Genomic DNA, 21,006 nt, shown 5'->3' on the forward strand with positions numbered 1-21,006 from the left:
TCACAGACACATGCACTCAACCACGCACGCATGACACTCAGACTACGGCCAGACACTAACATGTGTGCAGACACAGAATTACAGTCACAGGAAGAGATCTTTGACGTATGGAGAAACCACACACACACACACACACACACACACACACACACACACACACACACACACACACACACACACACACACACACACACACACACACACACACACACACACACACATGCACACGCGCGCGCACACACGCACACACGCACGCACACGCACAGCGGCCGGGGACATATGGGGACAAGGCCAAATAGTTTGAGTGCCATGAGAAAGTTGGGCAGTGCAGCCCCCCATGCCCTCCCCTTCCTGCTAATCTGTATTTAACAGACTTTTCCACAGATAATGAGTAATGCACTGGGAAGCCTCCACACTGAGGAAAGCTGATACTGGATTAACAGCAAGCAATCACCTCTCACTCACTCTCTCTCACACACACACACACACACACTGTGTTCAATCTCCTACTGTCGCTGTCAATCTCCGTACCCTTTCCTGCTTCATCCTAATGCTTATATCTGTCACAGCGTATAGACGCCATTTAAATAGCCAACGCAATCCACCAGCAGCGCTATTAAATAACTGGTGTATAATCATGTTGTTCTGTGCTTTTCTGTTTCCTGCTTTGATCCACCGTCTTCGATCTAATAAAGTATATTATTGAAAGTGTAAGCTTTGAGCTCCTCCTTGTTTATCATCTTCATGGGAAGTGGGTTTAGCTTGAGGGTGTTTGGTTTAGCGTTAGCATAGTTGTTTTAGCAGTAGGTTTAGTGCTAGAATGGTCGGTTTCGCGCCAGGGCATTGGTGGCTTCTTTAAGAGGGTTTGCCTAAGCATGCTTTAGCAGAGGATTTGGCACCAGTACAGTTGGTTTAGCATTTGCTTAAGTGTGAGGGCGGTTGAACTATCATGAGGGCAGTTTAATTATCATGAGGGCAGTTGCCTTAGCACAACTTTTAACATTAAGAAATTTAAGCCAACCAAGCTGTTTTTTTATTTATGCGAATGTATCGACCAAAAGGCAGGTTCAACAGTTTTAAAGTTTTTATTTTCCTCTGTAAAACATAAAGAAGTAAAGAAATCTGAGCTGAGTTTGATTTAGGAGCTAAGCTGAAGCTAGTTTCCATCTGCACACTCCCAGCAAAAGGATAAAGCATTATCAATGACGGTGAGGTCAGATGGACTCATATGCACCGGGGGCACTGTAAACATTAATGCTCACTTTTTCACAAAATAATCCTATAGGATGTGATCACCGAAACTTTTCCATTTGTCTTACGCAACAAGTCAGTGATGATGTGTCTTTTCAAGCACTGCGTTGGAACAGTTACATGTTTCTATTGAACTTTAAGTTTAAGTTGTAAGAGATAAGAGAAACTGTGTTTTTAGTTCTAGTATTTGCATTTAAATTTACATTTAGGAGATATAGCAGATGCTTTTATCCATTTTGTCAGAGGAGAGCAAAACAATATATCGATGTCGTTGCGGTAAAGATACTCCTAGAAATAAGTGCAGAGCACTTACAATTTCTAGGTAAACCCATTCCCCGTATACAACAAAGATAGCTAGGATAAGACGCTACACAAGAGTACTATATTAAAGTGCCAGGACGTTCAACATACAATAAGTGCGTACATTAAGTGCTGGGACGTACAACATACAATAAGTGCGTAAGCGAGGTGTTTTTAGGAGGGTAAGGGAGGAGAAGGTGGGGGGGTAGGGGAGGGGGCTATGCAGAGTCCAGGTGAACTCTGAACAAGTGAGTCTTGAGTCTCTTGCGGATGCTGGTTCTGAATTCGGCAGGGAGCTTGTTCCACCATTTCGGTGCCAAAATACAATATAGTGGGTCTTGAGGGGGTATGTATCTATAATTGTAAGCGGTTTATAGGCATCCTCTGTAGAAATAAGTTCATTAATTGGTATTCTAAATATAATTCTTGTTTGACAATGTACGCCTGAAATTGTGCTTTTGAGGAGATTATATCCCTTGTGTTAAAGCTAAAAATAATACCTATTCAGGGCCATGCCTTCCTGCAGGCGTGCAAGGTGTTAAGGTGTTATTAATCCTCTTGCCAGGTCTTTGTGTGATCTTGTTCTCCACTGATCGAGGGACTCAATCTGTTTGTTAGCCTCTGGGGATCAGAAAACATGTACCAGCCGCTGCATTCCCTGTTTTTCCTCCCAGTTTGTCCATGTCTTCCCTGCATGCTAACCCCCAATCCGTAGCCGAGGCTTAGAGGCCCCCTATTTCACCACCAGGTGTGATTCTCATTGGCCACTACTAGGCTCAAATCGACCCTATAGTGATATCACAAGGAGGACGGTATATTCCATTGTAAGATGGATAGATCAGCCTCCCAATATGTAAAGTCCACTGTAAAGGTGTTTTTATATCAGTTCAACCAAAGCCCGACCCAGCAGAGAGTCCCTTCATCTTCTCTTAGTGAATGTGATGGGAGAGGATTGAACATCCGCTGGTCTGCGTGAAAACCAACAGCGGCCCTGTTTTTTATGCCTAGCAACCAGTTCTCTTCACATGGTCTGATAAAGGATTTAAACTGCGGTTCGGTTACAGCACAGACACTGAATTAATACTGGCAGTCAGTGGGCGGTATCAGATACAAGGTCACTGCTAATGCCTGTATCTAAGCCTTCGGTACGCACACGCACAAGGATAGTTGTGTGTTCAGAGTGGGCGTGTTTCTATTTGCTTAAACGACTCTGTGTTCCATCCTTCAAACCTCTTTCAGATGTGAGCTTTGCCATTTTGTGTGGCTGCCATCCGATGTTTATTGCGTTTTTTATTCAGGCTTGTTCTTCTAATTCCATTCCAAACCTTTCAGCTTAATTCATTTCTTCCACAAGCAATTTCTTACTTGCTTCGAAAAGTGTTGTATTACTCTTTCGGCTAAATCAAAAGTTAGCGGCTGGCGTCACTGCCAAAAGGCCTTTGGAGCTCATCTTCATCCCCTTATCATCTTGCACACTATGACGTATTCCAAGTCCAACAGGATATTACCAATCGACCAAACACAGCCGGAAAGGTGATTTGATCTGACAGGATTTGATAGGATCATGCAAAGTAACCCAACATGTTAGCTCGCTGGCTGTGTGTCAACCAGTTGTAGGCTTTAACCAAAGATCGGTATTAAAAGCTCAGATGTGATGCCTTCTGGCGTCTGCGCGAGCTAACACCATCACAACATTTCTTCAGCTGAAAAGCAGTTTATCGTTTATTGGACATGGATGTGAGTAAGGAATACGCAGGCTCTGTAAGACCCTACTCTGTCATAACAAGTGACTAATACAATGGTGGAAATAAGCTTACAAGGCAAAACGTATTACTCATTTTCATTTCTCGCTGTGTTAAGACACATGCTAATTCAGTTGGGGTTTGGATATTTCCTATTGTGAGCTCAGCCTAATATTGAACTATTCAGGTTCGGCTTCTAGTCCATAAAAATAGCAAAAAAAAAGAGAGGGCTCAGCTTGAGTCTGATGACTCACTCACTTCAGATCTCACATGGTTCCTCTCTGCCACATGGCTCTTCCTCAACGCTTGTGCAAGTAACCTCCTCCTGGTGTAGCTACAGTGTCAGGGGTTGAAGGTGGAGTTGGAACGAGGTACAGAGGGGTGGAGGAGGGGTTAGAGAGGGGAGGAGGAATCAGAGAGGGCTGGGGGATGGGGGTAGAGTGGGTTGGAGGTGTACGCAGAGAGAGGTGGAGGAAGAGAGGGGCTGAGGTTTGGAGAGGTGGGGAAAGAAAGGATTGGCGGTTGAGGAAGAGGGTGGTTAGGGGTGGTAGTGGAGGTAGAGTGGGGTGGAGGAGGGGGTAGAGAGAGTGTTGGTGGAGGTGGGTTGGAAAGGGGTGGAGGTTGAGGCAGGGAGGGGTGGAGGTGGAGCTAGAGAGAGGTGGAGGGGGTACATAGGAGGGAGTAGAGATGGGGGGGGAGGTGGAGAGGAGGTCTGTAGGCTCTGAGAGAATTATCAGTCTTGTGGCTTGATGTTGTTTTCAAACAAACGAACCCCGAGCCCCAGTATCCCCCGCTGCTCGCATTGTAATCGGGGAAGCTATCGATCGCGGCAGCCTATCGGCGCGCTGGCAGATTGCTTTGTAATGTGACGGCGGGCCGCTGAGTGACACATGGGCACCGCTCGCTGTCTCCTCCACCCGTCCCATCTGAGTCGATGTTTATATCGATACCCCCTGATAGAAATGGACTTCTCCCTCCCTGGAAGGAAAGTACACCACGGAGCGCGCGGTCCTCTCCGGCCCGCCCGCCAGCCCGCTCTGGGACGCTCTTTCTTTAACAGGTTCCTTCCTGGGCCCCGTTCAAAGGCCTGGGTCCGGACCAGCGTTGGCACTACGTACCGCTCTGAAGAATGAACAACAACAAAGGCCGGGCGCAGTCCGGAGACTGCTTTTAACTAACAGTCCTGGTTTGATTTACACGTGTCCCATAAAGATCTAATGGACTCTATAAATCCTGCTTTCCCAGCCCCGGTCGGGGAGGTGTGGGGGGGGGGGGGGGGGGGGGGGTTTTGGTTCTATCGAAAGCTCCAGAGCGCCCGACTGACCCTCCTCTGTGCCAGCTGTCTGTTAGCGAGTCGCACCTGGCAGGCCCGGAGAGCGCGGGGAGAGGGAGGCGGGCAGAGCGGGAGAGGGGATGGAGAGTGGAGCAGAGTTCATATCAGTCTAATACGCCACAGACAACAGCAGCGCCCTATCTTTCAGCTGGAGCTCTGAGGCGTTTTAACCCCCAGGCCCTGAGAGTAGGGGGGCGGGCAGGCTTATGTTTTCCAGGCTCGTCTTCATATGTTTTCCCATGGTAATATCTCCCCTCTCTCTCGATCTCTCGATCTCTCTTTCTCTCTCTCTCTCTCTCTCTCTCTCTCGCTCTCTCTCTCTCTCTCTCTCTCTCTCTCTCTCTCTCTCTCTCTCTCTCTCTCTCTCTCTCTCTCTCTCTCTCTCTCTCTCTCTCTCTCTCTCTCTCTCTCTCTCTCTCTCTCTCTCTCTCTCCCCACCTTCCACCTTCTGGAGCCCTGCCAGCAGATCTTTCCAGGGAGGAATGTGGAGATAATAGTGAGGAGATTTAGCTTGGGTTTGTGTCTTGTGTTGTAAGGAGCAGGGATGTTCACATAGCTCCTCTTTCTTTCACCAAACTCAAACAGAAAACACGTCTTAACCAGAGACAGAGAGAACCGGCTGTGTACTGCAGTGTTTGTTTCAATGTAACTTTAACAAATAAAAACAACATCTGCTGAAACTCTGTAATGACATCTGTATTTTATAATATTAAGTCACGAAGCAGATGTTTTAATCCAAAGCAGCAGAAAGTGTTGTTGTTGTTGTTGTTGTTGACTCATGCCATTAATTAGCAGGTACGGGTTAGGGCATCCCGCTCAAAGAGTCCTACAGGTACATTCTAGTCCCCCCAAAGGATAAAGGCTTGTTTTGTTCGATCCGCTACAGTCAATTGAACAAACCAACCAAAATGGAGCCACATTCTGGTATTTTCCTCCTTTGCTAATCTGAGTGACAGCAGGTGTATGCTTAAACGATATTTGTCAGACATAAAACATGCTGTGTACAATGCCTGTAGTTCTGGTTGCTAGGTAGCGTGCCCCATAGCGGCACTTGTGAGTTAACTAGTCATAATAAAGTGCCAGGTTGCGGCTGTTAGGTATTTTAATAATGGTGGAGGTTTAGTGTGGTGATGGATGCTGTCGTTATGACAACATGCCATGATAGGTTTCCGAGAGAAACACCACTTGCATCATCATCTCGACCATCATCACCCCAAACAACCCCATGACAAAGACCATCACCGTCACCTCCACCACATGACCAGAAACAACCACATGACCACAACCATCATCACTAGCACGTCCACCCCCACCCTCAACACCACCACAGGCCTCACCACCAACATCCCAAAATCAGGCCCCAGGAATGGCATGGAATGGAGATTTAATAAGACGTCCAGAAGAAAAGAAAGGTTGTTCCCCCTTTTCATGAAGTTTATAGCAGCTGCCGTTGGAATTTGGAACATGAAATTAAAACATGAATACAGAACTTAATAGCGATGGCCTTTTGACCCTCATTTTATAGACTGTAATGTTAAACGCAGAACACAATCTAATCACCAGTGTGTGTTCTGTGTAGAAGGATCGTGAATAGCTCAGGAACACTGGGAATGGAAAATAACGGCCTCTTAACCTTCATTTTATGAGCATGAAATATGAGGCAAGCACTGCACAATATTTAGCACCAGATAATCTAATGTTTAACGTGTTTGACTCCAAGCCAAGAGGATCTGGTTAACAATATGTCTGCATGCTACATTTAGATGCTCTCTGGCAGGAGATCTCACCCCTTAATGAGGTGTCTCTGTATTCACTGTCCAACCATTACCTGCTCCTTATCGACCAGCAACCAAGCCGCCAGAAGGAAAAGCTATTTTAATCTTTCTGCAAACCACGTTGATTGCAACGTTCCTGAAAGTACATTCAATATCAATGTTTCCAGATACATGTATACTAACATGTGGGTTTGAACTGCTTGTTGCCCTTTTGATGCTGTTTCGGTGCTTGAGGGAGTGGAATGGAGGTAGTTTATACTCTGTTATTGCGATGTGGCCATACGATGTATAAGCCCTATACATCCATTGTGCGCTTCTTTGCGACCTATGGCCATAATCTCATTTCCTGTAACATGCCGGCATATATCCTGTATCAATACATTAACATGTTATGTGAACATAATCTTCTGAACAATCCCAGAATGCTTTCTACTTGGCTCCTGTGATAAGAGCGGGACGCAGTGATGTGGAACATTAATGTGTACAGTGTAAGCACAGTTCATGTTGCTTATGAGACTGAGCTCTATGCAAAGTGTTATTTACAGAAACCCAGATGGGGATTAAGTAGACTTGGTCATTAACTAATTGATAGATAATTATTATTAAGCCGGCTTATACTCCAAACCATAGCCGCACTCGTCGCCATAACGACGTTACATGAATGGATGTATATTCGATTACCAACCCTTTATTATTATTAGGAAGGGCTTTTTGGTATCTTTTGGCCATGTTTAAACATTGAAATAGCTGCTTAATTCGTTCATTATTAGAACCATTCTTAAACCATTACCCCCCCCCCCCCCCCCCCCCCCTTTCCACACTCTTATTTCTTGGACGCAAATAACAAGTGTGAGCGCCAGAATGGAAAACAAAATCCCGGGGAGAACCCCAGTACATATAATAAATATGACCACCATTAAAACAACCACTTACTTTAAAGTCTGTGTCTGTCGGTCTTGCTGATTCTGTTCAGCATGTGTCAAAGTGCTACGATAGCGTTCTCCTAAGGTTCATATCTGTAATTAATAATTAAGTTATTCCATGTTTGGCCATGACACTTTGATGATGGCTACTGTCACCTCAACTGAAGCACTGTTGTAAAGTGCTCTCGGGCCGAGTAATGTCTTGCACACTTACATATATAGTCGTATTCCTGCCTTGGATATTACTGGGATATTTAGCGACATTAGACCTAACCATTGACCTGCGGGATGCAAACATGCATTGAATAAAAAGCGTATATTTCCTCTCATTCAAAGAACCGATGCTTTCAAATACTAAATTGAGGTTAGATTACTTAACTGTACCGTACGAACGGATTTACAAACACTTGAATATTCGGGCTCGGGCTGGCCCTATTATTGACATGCCACCGTAGTCACTGTCTAAACCCGCCCCCCCCAAATGTCCTTTCTCAGTATCCCCTGAAGGTCATTTGATATAAAAGTGTCTCGTAAAGTAGATAGAAACGTCCGACCCAAACATCTCCCCTCGCTGGACGCCTCAGCAGACACGAGACAGGGTATCTGTTCTTCACATTACCTCACCATGTGTTTCTTTACACGGGGCACCGACAGTATGTCCGCCTTTACACTCCATCTGGACACGTTTACTCTGTCCTGCGCCACTCTCTGACACCACGCCGATCCCCATTAGGAACAGGCTTGTGTTGTCATCAAGGGGTTTCGTTCCCGGGCACAGTGGTGTGTGGATGTAAGCTGCTCTGCCCCAGACTACTTTATATGGTCGTGTTGATTTGAAAAACAAAGCAGCTAAAACGAGAGACATCTGAGAGAACAGAAAAGCAAAACAAAACTGCTCTTTCTCTGGTTCCTCTTTGTCACACGCAAACCGCCCATCCGTCGGCCCGGCTTTTCAGCGCCTGCATGACGTGCAGCCCCACGCTGGGATTCAGTCTCAAGTGGTTCCGTGTGTTGGTGGCAGGGGGGGGGGGGATAGCATTGCTCTGCACCTGCGGACACCACTTTGTTCTCTGCCTAATGAGAAGCACATTGTTCAGCCTTCAGGGGGGGAGAGTTTGGCGGAGTCGCTTCGCACGGTTGGAGACACTCGGGCGGGGTCCTCGGCGGATTTATGAGAGGGCCGCCCTCTCCCCCCAGGACTAGATCTGAGTGTGTGGATCAGAGAGGGCCGCGGCGGGGACTGGGCGGTCTAGTGGTTGTAACGCCATGGGCGTCGTCATCACCTAGACAAACGCAATCTTGTTTCTGGGGTGTTAAGGGGGGGGGGTTACGTGCCCTTTTCTCGTGCACTGTTTGAGTTGGTGGTCTTGAAGGCCCCTCTCCGTGTGAGTGTTGGCGCCCCGCACGGCCCCGAAGAGACCCAGCCTCCCCACAAGGGGGCTGCGATTGAAATCGTGAGATCTTGTGATTGTTATTACGTGCTTAAGCAGTGGCTGTCAGGAGATCTGTTCCGCTCTTTAGCGAAGCCAATGAGCTTTCCTGTGGCTTAGCGTACGCCTCAAATTAATGTCTGTTCTAAACGCTGAGAGGCTGCTGAGGCAAAAAATTGTTGTTTACCACTTCATCATTGTTGTTGTTGTTAATCATTGACAAACGGCCTGATTGGCTTGTCACAGAATATCTACTTTGGAAGGAAGTGGAAAATGTGAATTGTAGCAATCACCTGGAAAATCTGATTTCCTGAGAGCACCTCCGGGCATGCGATGCCTTGGCAGGAGAACGGGACCGTATGAGCGGCCAATTAGAATACGGCTGGCTGATCTGGATCCAGCAGAGCCACTGTGATGGGCCAGACCGGAGAGAGATTAGTACAACCAGCACCAGGTTGGATCCAAGGTGAAATCAGAATAGATTTGAACACCGGGGGGTCAGTGTTCGATTCTGCTCAGATTTCTCCTCCGTCGTCGCCTCCTCTATAAACTGTGATTTACAAATGCAAGCCGTCTTTTCATCTGGATTATCAAGGCCCGTTGATCTACTTATCTGTTACCTCTACATCGATCCCCAGAGTAAAGTTTTAGAACAGTGCACTTACTTTGCCAACTCTTGAGTCTTATTGACCAAGATCAGCTCGTGTGAGCTAAGTACGTTTACATCGCCTCAGGGCCTGTGAGGGAGGGGGCTTTGTAGTGCGTGAGATCCATCGCTACAGGTTCTAAGGTCCGCAGGTGGCTCTTGCATCTTTACGATCTAAGGCCATTGATTTCCGGGATAAGAGGTTTGGGTGGGGGGGGATGGGGGGGTTGGCAATCACCCCACCTCTGATTACAACTGGCTCTGTTGAATATTCACAGGTGAATATTAGCGGAAGACGGATTGCCTCATCTTGGTTTTTCATCGAGCGCCTCCGTGAGCGGGACGCTGCGGGTGTCCGCCGAGCGCTTTGATATCTTGATGGATTAGCAATTTACCCCGGCAGGGAATTTTAGCAAAAAAAAAAATCAAAAACCCTGCTATCCGGAAAGAGCGTCCGCAGGAGCTCAGCTGCTTCGCCGAGGGAGGCTGATTTATATGCAGCCGATAATAAAACGCAGAAACACTTTGAATGCAGCGACGTAGCACTCTCCTTCCCTCGGCCTGTCACGCATTCCTGGCACACGGCGCGCTCAGAGTGCTTTAGATGGACGCACTCTGGCACTAACCAAACACACTTGTACTCTCACACTCACACACGCATACTCATACAGTCGTACAGTCATACAGTCACACACTCGTCCTCTCGGTCGTACGGACCTCATTAGGCAAAACAGCGGCATCCCAGCGCTGTAAAGGGTTTTGTGTTGTGTTTTAAACAGCCTGCGCGGTGTAATCAGGCCATTATCGACACAGCCGTGCGCGCCTCCCCCACCGGGGGGGGGGGGGGGGGCCGGGGTGGGCTGAAGAGCCGCAGGTGGATGGAGGTGAACAGATGCTGCATTTTTGTGATTTTTTTTTTATGTCCTCATCTCAGGGGAGACAGAGACAGGCAGGCGGCGTGCCTCAGGGGAGACTGAGGGACAGGGAGAGAGAGACTCTACTGAACCCCTCTCCCTCGCCACCTCCCATCAGGCACCTCCCTCACCACCACCACCTCCCATACCACCACCTCCCTCACCACCACCACCTCCCATACCACCACCTCCCTCACTACCACCACCTCCCTCACTACCACCACCTCCCTCACTACCACCACCTCCCGTACCACCACCTCCCTCACTACCACCACCTCCCTCACTACCACCGCCTCCCTCACTACCACCACCTCCCTCACCACCACCACCTCCCTCACTACCACCACCTCCCTCACTACCACCACCTCCCTCACTACCACCACCTCCCATACCACCACCTCCCTCACCACCACCTCCCTCACTACCACCACCTCCCATACCACCACCTCCCTCACCACCACCACCTCCCATACCACCACCTCCCTCACTACCACCACCTCCCTCACCACCACCACCTCCCTCACTACCACCACCTCCCATACCACCACCTCCCTCACTACCACCACCTCCCTCACCACCGGCACCACCCATCCGCCACTTCACATCAGGCACCTCCCTCACCGCCACCACCCCCCATCTACCGGCTCCCATACCCCCCACCCCTTCCTTCACCACCACCACCACCCATCCACCACCTCCCTTACTACCACCAACTCCCTCACCACCACCTCCCTCACCGCCACCTCACTCGCCACCTACCTAGCTACTACCAGCGCCTCCGTCACCACCACCACCAGCACCACCCAGCCTCCACCTCCCATTCAGGGTGGCTCGGTTCAGAGGAGAAGGAGCACTGTTTTGAGACATGTGGTGATTTACTATTCTCAGTCATAGCAGGACATCCTGTTATCCGAGGGGACTTAGAGAGACTTCTTGTCTTTTAGGGCAGGCAAGGGTTCGGGTCACCTTGCTTAACATAGAGGATATGAGGGAGATTTAACCCACATCCTTCCGGCTGGGAGGATAACCTTCTCTGGTTCAAAAAGAGGTAAAGCAACATATAGAATAAGATAGAGAATAAGTAAGGCAACATATAATAGAGACACTGTATTGTCTACTGTGTAAGAAGTTATGAAAGAAGATCCCTGAATGCTGTGTGTGTGTGTGTGTGTGTGTGTGTGTGTGTGTGTGTGTGTGTGTGTGTGTGTGTGTGTGTGTGTGTGCGTGCGTGCGTGCGTGCGTGCGTGCGTGCGTGCGTGCGTGCGTGCGTGCGTGCGTGCGTGCGTGCGTGCGTGCGTGCGTGCGTGCGTGCGTGCGTGCGTGTGGGGACATGATTGCATTATTAACTCAGTCGTTTTTTGTAGTGTGCTTTATGTGTGCAGTTGGATGTGAGCTGGAGGTAATGAAAACATATAGAGAGAGAGAGAGAGAGAGAGAGAGAGAGAGAGAGAGAGAGAGAGAGATGACAGCGAAGGGAGGGACGATTAGTGAGAGGGAGCGAAAAATGATAAAAGAGGGAGGAAAGGGGGGAGCGAGAGGGACAGGAAAGTAGAGGGCAGGCTAACTGAGACAGAAGGAAAGAAGGAGGGAGAAGAGAGGCGGAGACAGAGAGCGGCAAGGCGGTAGAGAGGAGAGGAGGGAGGCCGTCACTTTAGATAAAGCGTGCCCAGCCGGCGTCGAGAGGTTTCTGCCTTTGCGTGGTTTACACCACCCTCTCTCCGTCTCTCTCTCTCTGAGCCGCTGGGGCTCTGCGGTAGTTCGCTGTTGTCTCTCTCTCTCTCACTCTCTGTCTTTGTCTCTGTCCCTCTCTCTGTCTCTCTCTCTGAGCCTCTGGGGCTCTGCGGCAGTCTGCAGTTGTCTCTCTCTCTCTCTCTCTCTCTCTCTCTCTCTCTCTCTCTCTCTCTCTCTCTCTCTCTCTCTCTCTCTGTCTCTGTCTCTCCATCTGTCTCTCTCTCCCTCTCTCTCTCTCTCTCTCTCTCTCTCTCTCTCTCTATCTCTATCTCTCTCTCCCTCTCTCTCTCTCTCTCTCCCTCTCTCTCTCTCTCTCTCTCTCTCTCTCTCTCTCTCTCTCTCCTCTCTCTCTCTCTCTCTCTCTCTCTCTCTCTCTCTCTCTCTCTCTCTCTCTCTCTCTCTCTCTCTCTCTCTCTCTCTGTCTGTCTCTGTCTCTGTCTCTGTCTCTGTCTCTGTCTCTGTCTCTCTCTCTCTTTTTGAAAACCCAGATGAGGGACGAAAGAGCCTCAAGGGGGTGAGAATCACAAAAAAGGCCTTCGTCAGTACAGCAGCGACCGCATTCTGTTTCAAAGCAAAAGACAAGAACAAAACCACCTCAGAGGATCACAGGAGCGTCTCCGTACCGTCCTGTATCTCCCCTCGCTCCGGTCGGTTACACCACCTCAGAGGATCACAGGAGACGCTCTGTACCGTCCTGTATCTCCCCTCGCTCGGGTTAGTCTCGGGGTTCACGGATGGTCGGAGCCAACGGTGAGCCAGAGCCACCGATCACGCTGCCAATAAGTAGAAGAATGACATTACCCTATCATCCTATGGTACATGAACTGATCCCTCTGGTAGGACTCCCCCTTGCTTCAGCCACCCGAGGGGGGTTGGGGGCGGGGAAAGGGGGGGAGAAAGAGGAGATCAGAGACATCTTTAGTGGCTCAGATAAAACCGTTGCTGTAAGATGAAGGAAGATTATAGGGAGAGCGTATGGCTTTGATTCAAAGTGAATTTCCCTGTTCAGTGGAAGTGCTCAGTGTTGGTTTCGTCTCCTCGCTCGCTCTCTCTCACTCTCTCTCTCTCTCTCTTTTGCTCATATCGTCTCTACACTTCTCTCCTCCTCTAGCTTTCTGCTTGAGTAGCTATGGGCTGTTACGCACCACATAATCACCCACCCCCCTGAAATATAATTGCAATAAATACGCGTTCAACATTCACACACTGCCTTTCACGTATTACAGGCTGGCATTTTAGCACAGAAATTCTATTTTTGGGGTGAAGAAATACAAAGAAACCCGACACAACTTATTGTACAACTTTATAAATGGTGGGGTCAGATTTATACAATTCCTTGCATTTCTAAAGAACATTTAATACTCACACTCACACTCACACATGCGCACACACAGTGTCACACACACGTACACCTTTTCATGCAATCTCTTGCTCTGTATTTGACTCGCTAATGAAACACGGGCATCGCTAATGTGATACAGCAGCCGCTCTCCGTCTGCAGTGGCAGCAGTGGCTGATGGGAACTTGCTGACCAGGTCAGGTGGTGGAGGTGAGACGGGGGGGGGGGGGGGGGCATGGGAGGGGGTTACATCTGACAGGTCATTCATCCAACTTTACTTGACGGTAAACAAGGCTGGTGTCTCTCCCGCTCTCTCTCTCTCTTTCCTCTCCTTCTCTCTGTCTCACCTCCAGACCTCTTTGTGTACATACAAACAGCCAGTCAGGCGAGGATGTGGGCTTCAAAACTGACAGAAAGACAGACAGACGGACAGATGATAATTTTTAAAAGTGCTTAACCTTTGAGAATGCAACCCCAACGGCCCAATAACAATGATAATAATCCTCATTATCATTACAGCTCTCCTTACAGAGTGGTGCTGTTCCACTAACTAGCCTCCTCCCTCCCCGCTCATTCTCCAAGGCTAGAGATGAGTTGGTGCTCACCCCCTCCCTGCTTTTTAGTATTGTTCTTATCCCCCGCCCGCATCACCTTAGTTGTCCTCTTGCGTTATCTGTCCCTGCTTGTCGGTTGGCTCCAGCCCACCCCAACGGGCTGTCAGTGAACATCCAGTAGATGACCCCCTCCCCCTGCCGCCCACAACCTGACAGAGTCAATCAGAGAAGGACAAACAAGAAGGGACACCCAACCCACACACCCCCAGACAGAGACACAGAGACAAAGCAATGGCCTTTTTTTGCAGAGATAAAGATGTTGTGTCGGTGTTGTAAGGTTGGGCTTTGTGTGTGTGTGTGTGTGTGTGTGTGTGTGTGTGTGTGTGTGTGTGTGTGTGTGTGTGTGTGTGTGTGTGTGTGTGTGTGTGTGTGTGTGTGTGTGTGTGTGTGTGTGTGTGTGTGTGTGCGTGTGTGCGTGCGTGTGTGTGTTTGTTTGTTTGTTTGTTTGTTTGTATGTGCATGCGATGATTGCAATGATTACAAAACAATTTTCTAGTAAAAGAAAATTGAACACGCTTATGATTCGCTTGAAGGGTGCTCATTTACTCAAGTACATGTTTGCATCCCATTCAGGGCCTGAAAATAGTGTATGGGTTCAGGTCCAATGACAGTTTGGTGTGTGTGTGCCGCTGTATATGCGCGGGGTGTGTAAGATGTTGTGTGTGTTTGGTGTGGGTCGGCTGTGTGTGGCGTGGGTGCTTGTGTGGATTTTGTCTGTTGGCTTTTTGGATTGTCTGTGCTTGCGTGTATAGTATGTGTTCAGTGTGTGTGTGTGTGTGCGTGTGTGTGTGTCTGGAGGGTCCTGCAGCTGGGTTGAGCAGATCTCAGGGAACTCGTTCTCCCTGGTGTGTGTTCTGTGCAGCTGGGTGCCACGGGAACGCCAAGAAAACATCTATCCACCCAGCCGGGAGACGGAGACTGAAATACCGGTACTTCTCTTCGAAAAAAACGACCCAGCAAACAGTAATGTGGTGGGGGATCAGATTGAATTACGGGTAATTGAGACAGCCTGGCCAAAAGTGCACAGTGGATATGACTCCTGAGCCGTACGGGCACATTTTTGATCCTCAATAATGAATTCCCTTTGAAGCAGAAAAACGAAACTGCATCGATTTCCGCTGCGTTACCTTATTTAATGCAGCCTCCTCTCCATCTCATTTTACTCTATTTCCCTTTGACTGGCTGTTCCTTCAGCAACGGTGTGAAATAACATGTTCCTAGTCCAGTTTCAGTTAGGGGTATTGCTTTGAGTTCTTTTTTTTTGTCTTCGCTCGCAGCCCAGATGTGTTAAACTGCTGCTCTCCAGAACTCTGGGCCAGTCTTTCAGTGTGCCAGACTGCCTGTCTCTCTGTCTCTCTGTCTCTCTCTCTCTCTCTCTCTCTCTCTCTCTCTCTCTCTCTCTCTCTCTCTCTCTCTCTCTCTCTCTCTGCCTCTCTCTCTCTCTCTCTCTCCCTTCTCTCTCTGTGCTCTCGACTAGCAGCTTTGCCTCGCCAGAAAAACTTGCAAATACGCCAAATGCATATGTCATCTCCCACACACACACACGAGACAGAAAATGGAATAGAAACGAAAGAAGCAAAAAATAAAGAGGAAAACTTGGGTGAGATTTATGATGGAAGACTTTTTTCATAAGAGTTTTTGGCTTGGATATTTTTCTTAAAGTAATACCGTGAGTCACAGTCACTGAGGGGAGGAGAGAGGAGGTGGTTGTTTTGGAGAGAGAGAGAGAGAGAGAGAGAGAGAGAGAGAGGGAGAGAGAGAGAGAGAGAGAGAGAGAGAGAGGAGAGAGAGAGAGAGGAGAGAGAGAGAGAGGAGAGAGAGAGAGAGAGAGAGAGAGAGAGGAGAGAGAGAGAGAGAGAGAGAGAGAGAGAGAGAGAGAGAGAGAGAGAGAGAGGGAGAGAGAGATGGAATAGAGAGAGGGAGAGAGAGAGAGAGAGAGAGAGGGTTTAATTAGAGAGGGAGAGGAGAGGGGCGAAGTTGAGAGATAGAAAGAGGAGAGAGACGGTAGGAAGAGAGGAGAGAGGAGAGAGACGAGAGAGAGAGACCCAGACGGAGGGGAGTGACGGATGAAGAAGGAGAGAGCTGGATGACGTGAGATGTAGAGAGAGTAGAGCGAGCGAGAGGAGAGAGAGCGAGAGAGAGATAGAGAGAGAGAGAGAGAGAGAGACAGAGAGAGGGAGAGGGTAGAGAGAAGGTGAGAGATAGAAAGAGAGAGAGAGAGAAAGAGAGAGGGAGAGGGGGGGTAGAGAGAAGGTGAGAGATAGAAAGAGAGAGAGAAAGAGAGAGAGCGAGAGAGAGAGGGAGAGAGAGAGAGAGAGAGGGAGAGAGCGAGAGAGAGTTGGTTTCCGAGTTACAACACCCCACCCAATGGTCAAGATTTGAAATGTAAGAAAAGATCATTAAACACGATACCATGTAGGCCTACGATAGCATACTGATCATTAACACACACTCACACACAAACACAAATAGATCTGACAGCTGCCTCTTCCAGAGTGCGTCAGCCTTTGCACGGTGCTATTATCGAGACATATGCCGCTTTTCCACCGCACATGTGGGTCGACTCGACACGACACGACTCGACACGACTCGACACGGTAGCAGCGCGGGTCCTTTTCCACCGCAAATAGTACCTCCGGGACGTGGGCGGGGTCGGCTGCGCGAAAGGGCCGTGACGTATTTTTGTACGCGACGCAAACAACACCTACGTAAACCACACATGGACCGAACCCACATAACAACAATGGAGAACATCGATGCGATGGTATTCGTGTTCGTATTATTAGCTGGCATGTTGAAGAAGTGGAATATGTTGGCTGCGGCGCTGCTATGGCTGTTACCAGCATGGTTGCCATGTCGCTCTCGTGACTTCGTCACACTCTCTGGCCAATCAGTGGCCGGCCGTCTGCCGACGTCACCTTTTAGCATTGGCTCAGCCGCTTTTGAACCTAGAGCGAGGCGGTACTCGAAAAAGCAGCCACTTCAGGTACCAGATACCATGTTTTCGCGGTGGAAACGCAAAAAAGGCGAGCTGAGTCGAGTCGAGTCGAGTCGTGTCGAGCTGGTACCATGCAGTGGAAAAGCGGCAATATTAACCTTCCGCTTCTCCACCTCCGCAAGCCAGGCGCTGTTCATTCACTTGTGCTCTCATTATCCCCCCTGATGTGGCATTCCTGGGGCCCCTGATGCGCTCTGTTTTGGTGTTTCTTTTACAACACTGTTACGGTCTGTTTTGTTTTTTCTTAGGTATTTGATGTATTTCATTATTTACTTTTTTGGTATTTATTCTTTATTTTATTTTATTTCTTTTCATTTATTTTACAACTCTGTCTTGGTCGGTCTTGATATTTAGTATTTATTCTATGTATGTAACACTAAAATGGTATATTAGTGGTATTATTTTTCATTATTCACGTATTTATTACTTTATAATTGTTTTGCTTTACAACCACCCAGATTCCTGCCAAATATAAAATCCACAGCCTGAACCTCCAGGGTGTATATTTACACCCCTCCATGAATCACCCGTGTTGATCACTTAGCGGTCAGGCAGACTGTGATCCCGGATGGCTACAGGAGTAGTGGACTTCCAGGAGAGATCAGAAAAAAGACCCCAGGGGCCTGTGCCAATAGTGATCTTATGCACGGTATATCTGCACAGCGTGCCAGGCGGCAACTGTTGTAGCTGCAGAGATTTATGTCCGGGCTCTAAGTTTGGTGTGTGGTGCGTGTGTGTGTGTGTGTGTGTGTGTGTGTGTGTGTGTGTGTGTGTGTGTGTGTGTGTGTGTGTGTGTGTGTGTGTGTGTGTGTGTGTGTGTGTGTGCGTGTGTGAATGCTTGAGCGTGATGTGTCAGCCAGGAGCCCAGAGAGGCTTTGGGCTCCTCACTATCATATTTACAGGCTGCTGTTGTTGAGTACTGTGTCTTCATTAGTTATCTATCTTTGTCGCTATCTATCTCGCTCTGTCTCCCTCTGTCTGACTCACGCTGTGTTACTCAGGGTCTCTCTACCACTCTGCTTCTCTCTGACTTTCTCTCTGTCTCTCTGGGCCTCTCCTTCTCTCTGGGTTTTTCTGGGGGTATCTCTCTGTCGTGTTCTCTCTCTCTCTCTCTCTCTCTCTCTCTCTCTCTCTCTCTCTCTCTCTCTCTCTCTCTCTCTCTCTCTCTCTCTCTCTCGCTCTCTCTCTATCTCTCTCTCTCTCTCTCTCTCTCTCTCTCTCTCTCTCTCTCTCTCTCTCTCTCTCTCTCTCTCTCTCTCTCTGTTTCTATTTCTCGCTTCCTCTCTCTCAGTAGTAGTCTCTCTCATATCACTCTCTCTTTCGCTTACATCTCATATTTCAAGTTCAATGGGCTTTTCTGTCATGAAAAGCATGAATTTACATTGCCAAAGCACGCAAAGTAAAGTAGTATATAAAAAAAGAAGACGTATATTAAATTACAAAATGTCTCTCTCTCTCTGTCTGTCCCGGTATCTCCCTACCTCCTGTCTCAGATGGACCCGGTGCAGAAGGCTGTGTTGCATCATACCCTGGGGGTGGTGCCCACGGTCAAGAGGAAGCATGTGTCTTGCAGTGTGTGCCAGCTGAGGTTCAACTCCCAGGTGAGTCCGGTTAAGCCTGCACACAAAACCAGTCTCTGTACTTTTCAGTCGCATTCAAGGACAGTGGTTCTCAATCTGTGGGTCGCAAGCCATGAGTGGGTGATATTAGCAGACCCAAGTAGTTTGCGGCATGGACGAAATAACAACCATTATATTTAAATCCAAATGATATTCCTTTTGCCCTGTTTAATTTGGTCAAAAGTATGTCTGGAGACTGAAAAGGGGAGTACTTTATTGAGTAATAAATGTTAATTATAGTACTTTTTTGGACATGCTACTGACAATGGATCGCTGAATCATGGCATGAATCAGTTAAGGAACCTCTGTTCTCGATGAATCTAGTTTAGTTGACAGTGGACCAAGAGGGATAAGTCGGCTTGATGGAGATGGGGGAAGGTAAAGGCTGTGTGGTCACTACCTGTCACCTGAGCCGGCTCGGTGAGAGAGAACTGGCTTAGATGTTGGACGACCACTGGTTCATACTTAAGAAACACAAGCTGCTTTCAATAAAAGAGTATCGGTGTGCTGAAATGTGTTTTGAATAGAGTGTTATAGGCACATAAACCTTTGAATATTTGTACTCTGGTAGAAAATTACTGGTGAAAGTTCCCGTCTTGCCAAGGTATTGCCAACAAGGATAAAGTTGGCTAATAGCTTAAGCTTAGCTTGTGGCTGATCTAGGCATGGGCTAGCTATTTCTGTGTGTGTGTGTGTGTGTGTGTGTGTGTGTGTGTGTGTGTGTGTGTGTGTGTGTGTGTGTGTGTGTGTGTGTGTGTGTGTGTGTGTGTGTGTGTGTGTGTGTGTGTGTGTGTGTGTGTGTTTGTGTCTGTGTGCGGCATGAACCAACAGTCACACTGTGTGAACTAACACCCACCCTGTTGAGTGAGTTTAACATGGCATCAGAGCAGTTACTGGCATTACTGTGTACCACAAAAGGCTTTAGTGTTACTTTTTTTGTACACTGTTTTGCTTATTATGCTACCATTATGTTGGCTCATTATGGCACCTATAGCCATCCCTGAAGGGAAGGATCCCTCTTTCTGTGTTCTTTCTCAAGGTTTCTAACTTGATAATTAAGTGAAATTTCCCCCGCCCTTAATTTATGACGTGTGAAGGGGAACTGTGAAGCCCTTTGAGACTATAAGGACTTAGGAGCTGCACCAATAAACTTGAAAGCAACTCGCCTGCATTAATGAGCAGGGAGGGGTAATGCCAGGGCCTCTTTCTCAAGGATGTCCACAGGTAGACTATGTGCGTTGGGGTTTGGAACCCCAGAATCTTTGGGCTTTAGCAACGTTAGTAATGCACTTCTCATGAGAGAATGGAAAGTGTTCAAATCCCCATCTTATGTTCATATTTAAAAGAGAGGGGCGGAGAGACGGAGATCGGAGAATGCACTCCTGTGAATGTGTGTTGTTGGCTGTGAATAGAGAATGTATATTTATTTGAGTCGCATTGTCTTTCGAATGTAAATCCTCTCAAGCGTTCCCCACTTACAGACCATGCAGGCCCGATACCTGAATGTTGAGAGATGCACGGTGAACCAGACTAGAGATACCAGGACTGGCTGTGTACTTTCAGTCCAGTGAAGATAGATATAGAGATATGGATACAGAGATATTTAGATAGAGATAATAAAATCTTTGAAAATAGATGTCATCCAACGTTTGTGTGCTGTCGGGTGGAGCCCTGTTCCACCAGATACCAGGACCCCCCAGCCTCGGGGCCCTCCCTGCTGGCTGCGTAACGACCCATCAGCCCGCCGTGACTCAGCGACGGTCGAGGCGTGGGTGTGGAGATCATCTCACTATTTGCGTGCGCCCATTAAGCTGTTTTCATACTGTCTTCGTCTTAAAGGTCAGAAGGTGGTGTGTGCTTTTGTGGGGGTGTGTGTTGGGTACTTATTTCTCCCGACAACACACCCCGTTCTTTCTGATGCAAATCTCATCGACAAGACCAATTCCTCTGGCGGCCAGACAGTGAGTGTTTGCTTACAGATCCTTTTCATCACCACCGGCGTGTTGACACAAGCCTTTGTTGGTGAATCAGAGGAAAGGGATTGATTCACACCTGCATGGTAATCTCAACAATGTTATACAACAGACCGATTAGTCTATTCAGAACTCCTCAAGTGAAACACCTGGTTTTGGTGAGACAGAGGAACCCAAGGCTCCATCCCTGGAAAAAGGAGGAGAGAAACCGCCAACAATAATCGTTTTCGCAATTATCCTTTAAGACACCAGACAGAAAACACACATAACTGCTAATGAGTCGCTCCAAAGAGGGAACATTAAAGTAAAGTTTAGATATAAACTAAAGATGAACTAAACAGGATAAAAAATCCAAACTCACAGAACAGCAATCTCAGTTCAAATTGGGACAAGCATGAAGTGAGCTTCAGATTAACAT

General features: G+C 48.0%; 1 protein-coding gene across 1 annotated transcript in view; it reads left to right on the top strand.

Moving 5' to 3' along the window:
- The window catches only part of znf385d (zinc finger protein 385D), a 73,980-nt gene that overhangs the window by 29,118 nt on the left and 23,856 nt on the right, over nucleotides 1-21,006 (top strand). Inside the window, exon 3 of the mRNA XM_056601983.1 lies at nucleotides 18,490-18,597. Within this exon, the coding sequence (XP_056457958.1) occupies nucleotides 18,490-18,597 (108 nt within the window). The remainder of the gene's footprint in view (nucleotides 1-18,489; nucleotides 18,598-21,006) is intronic.

This window comes from Gadus chalcogrammus, chromosome 11, assembly GCF_026213295.1.
Source record: "Gadus chalcogrammus isolate NIFS_2021 chromosome 11, NIFS_Gcha_1.0, whole genome shotgun sequence".
NCBI classification, from domain to species: domain Eukaryota; kingdom Metazoa; phylum Chordata; class Actinopteri; order Gadiformes; family Gadidae; genus Gadus; species Gadus chalcogrammus.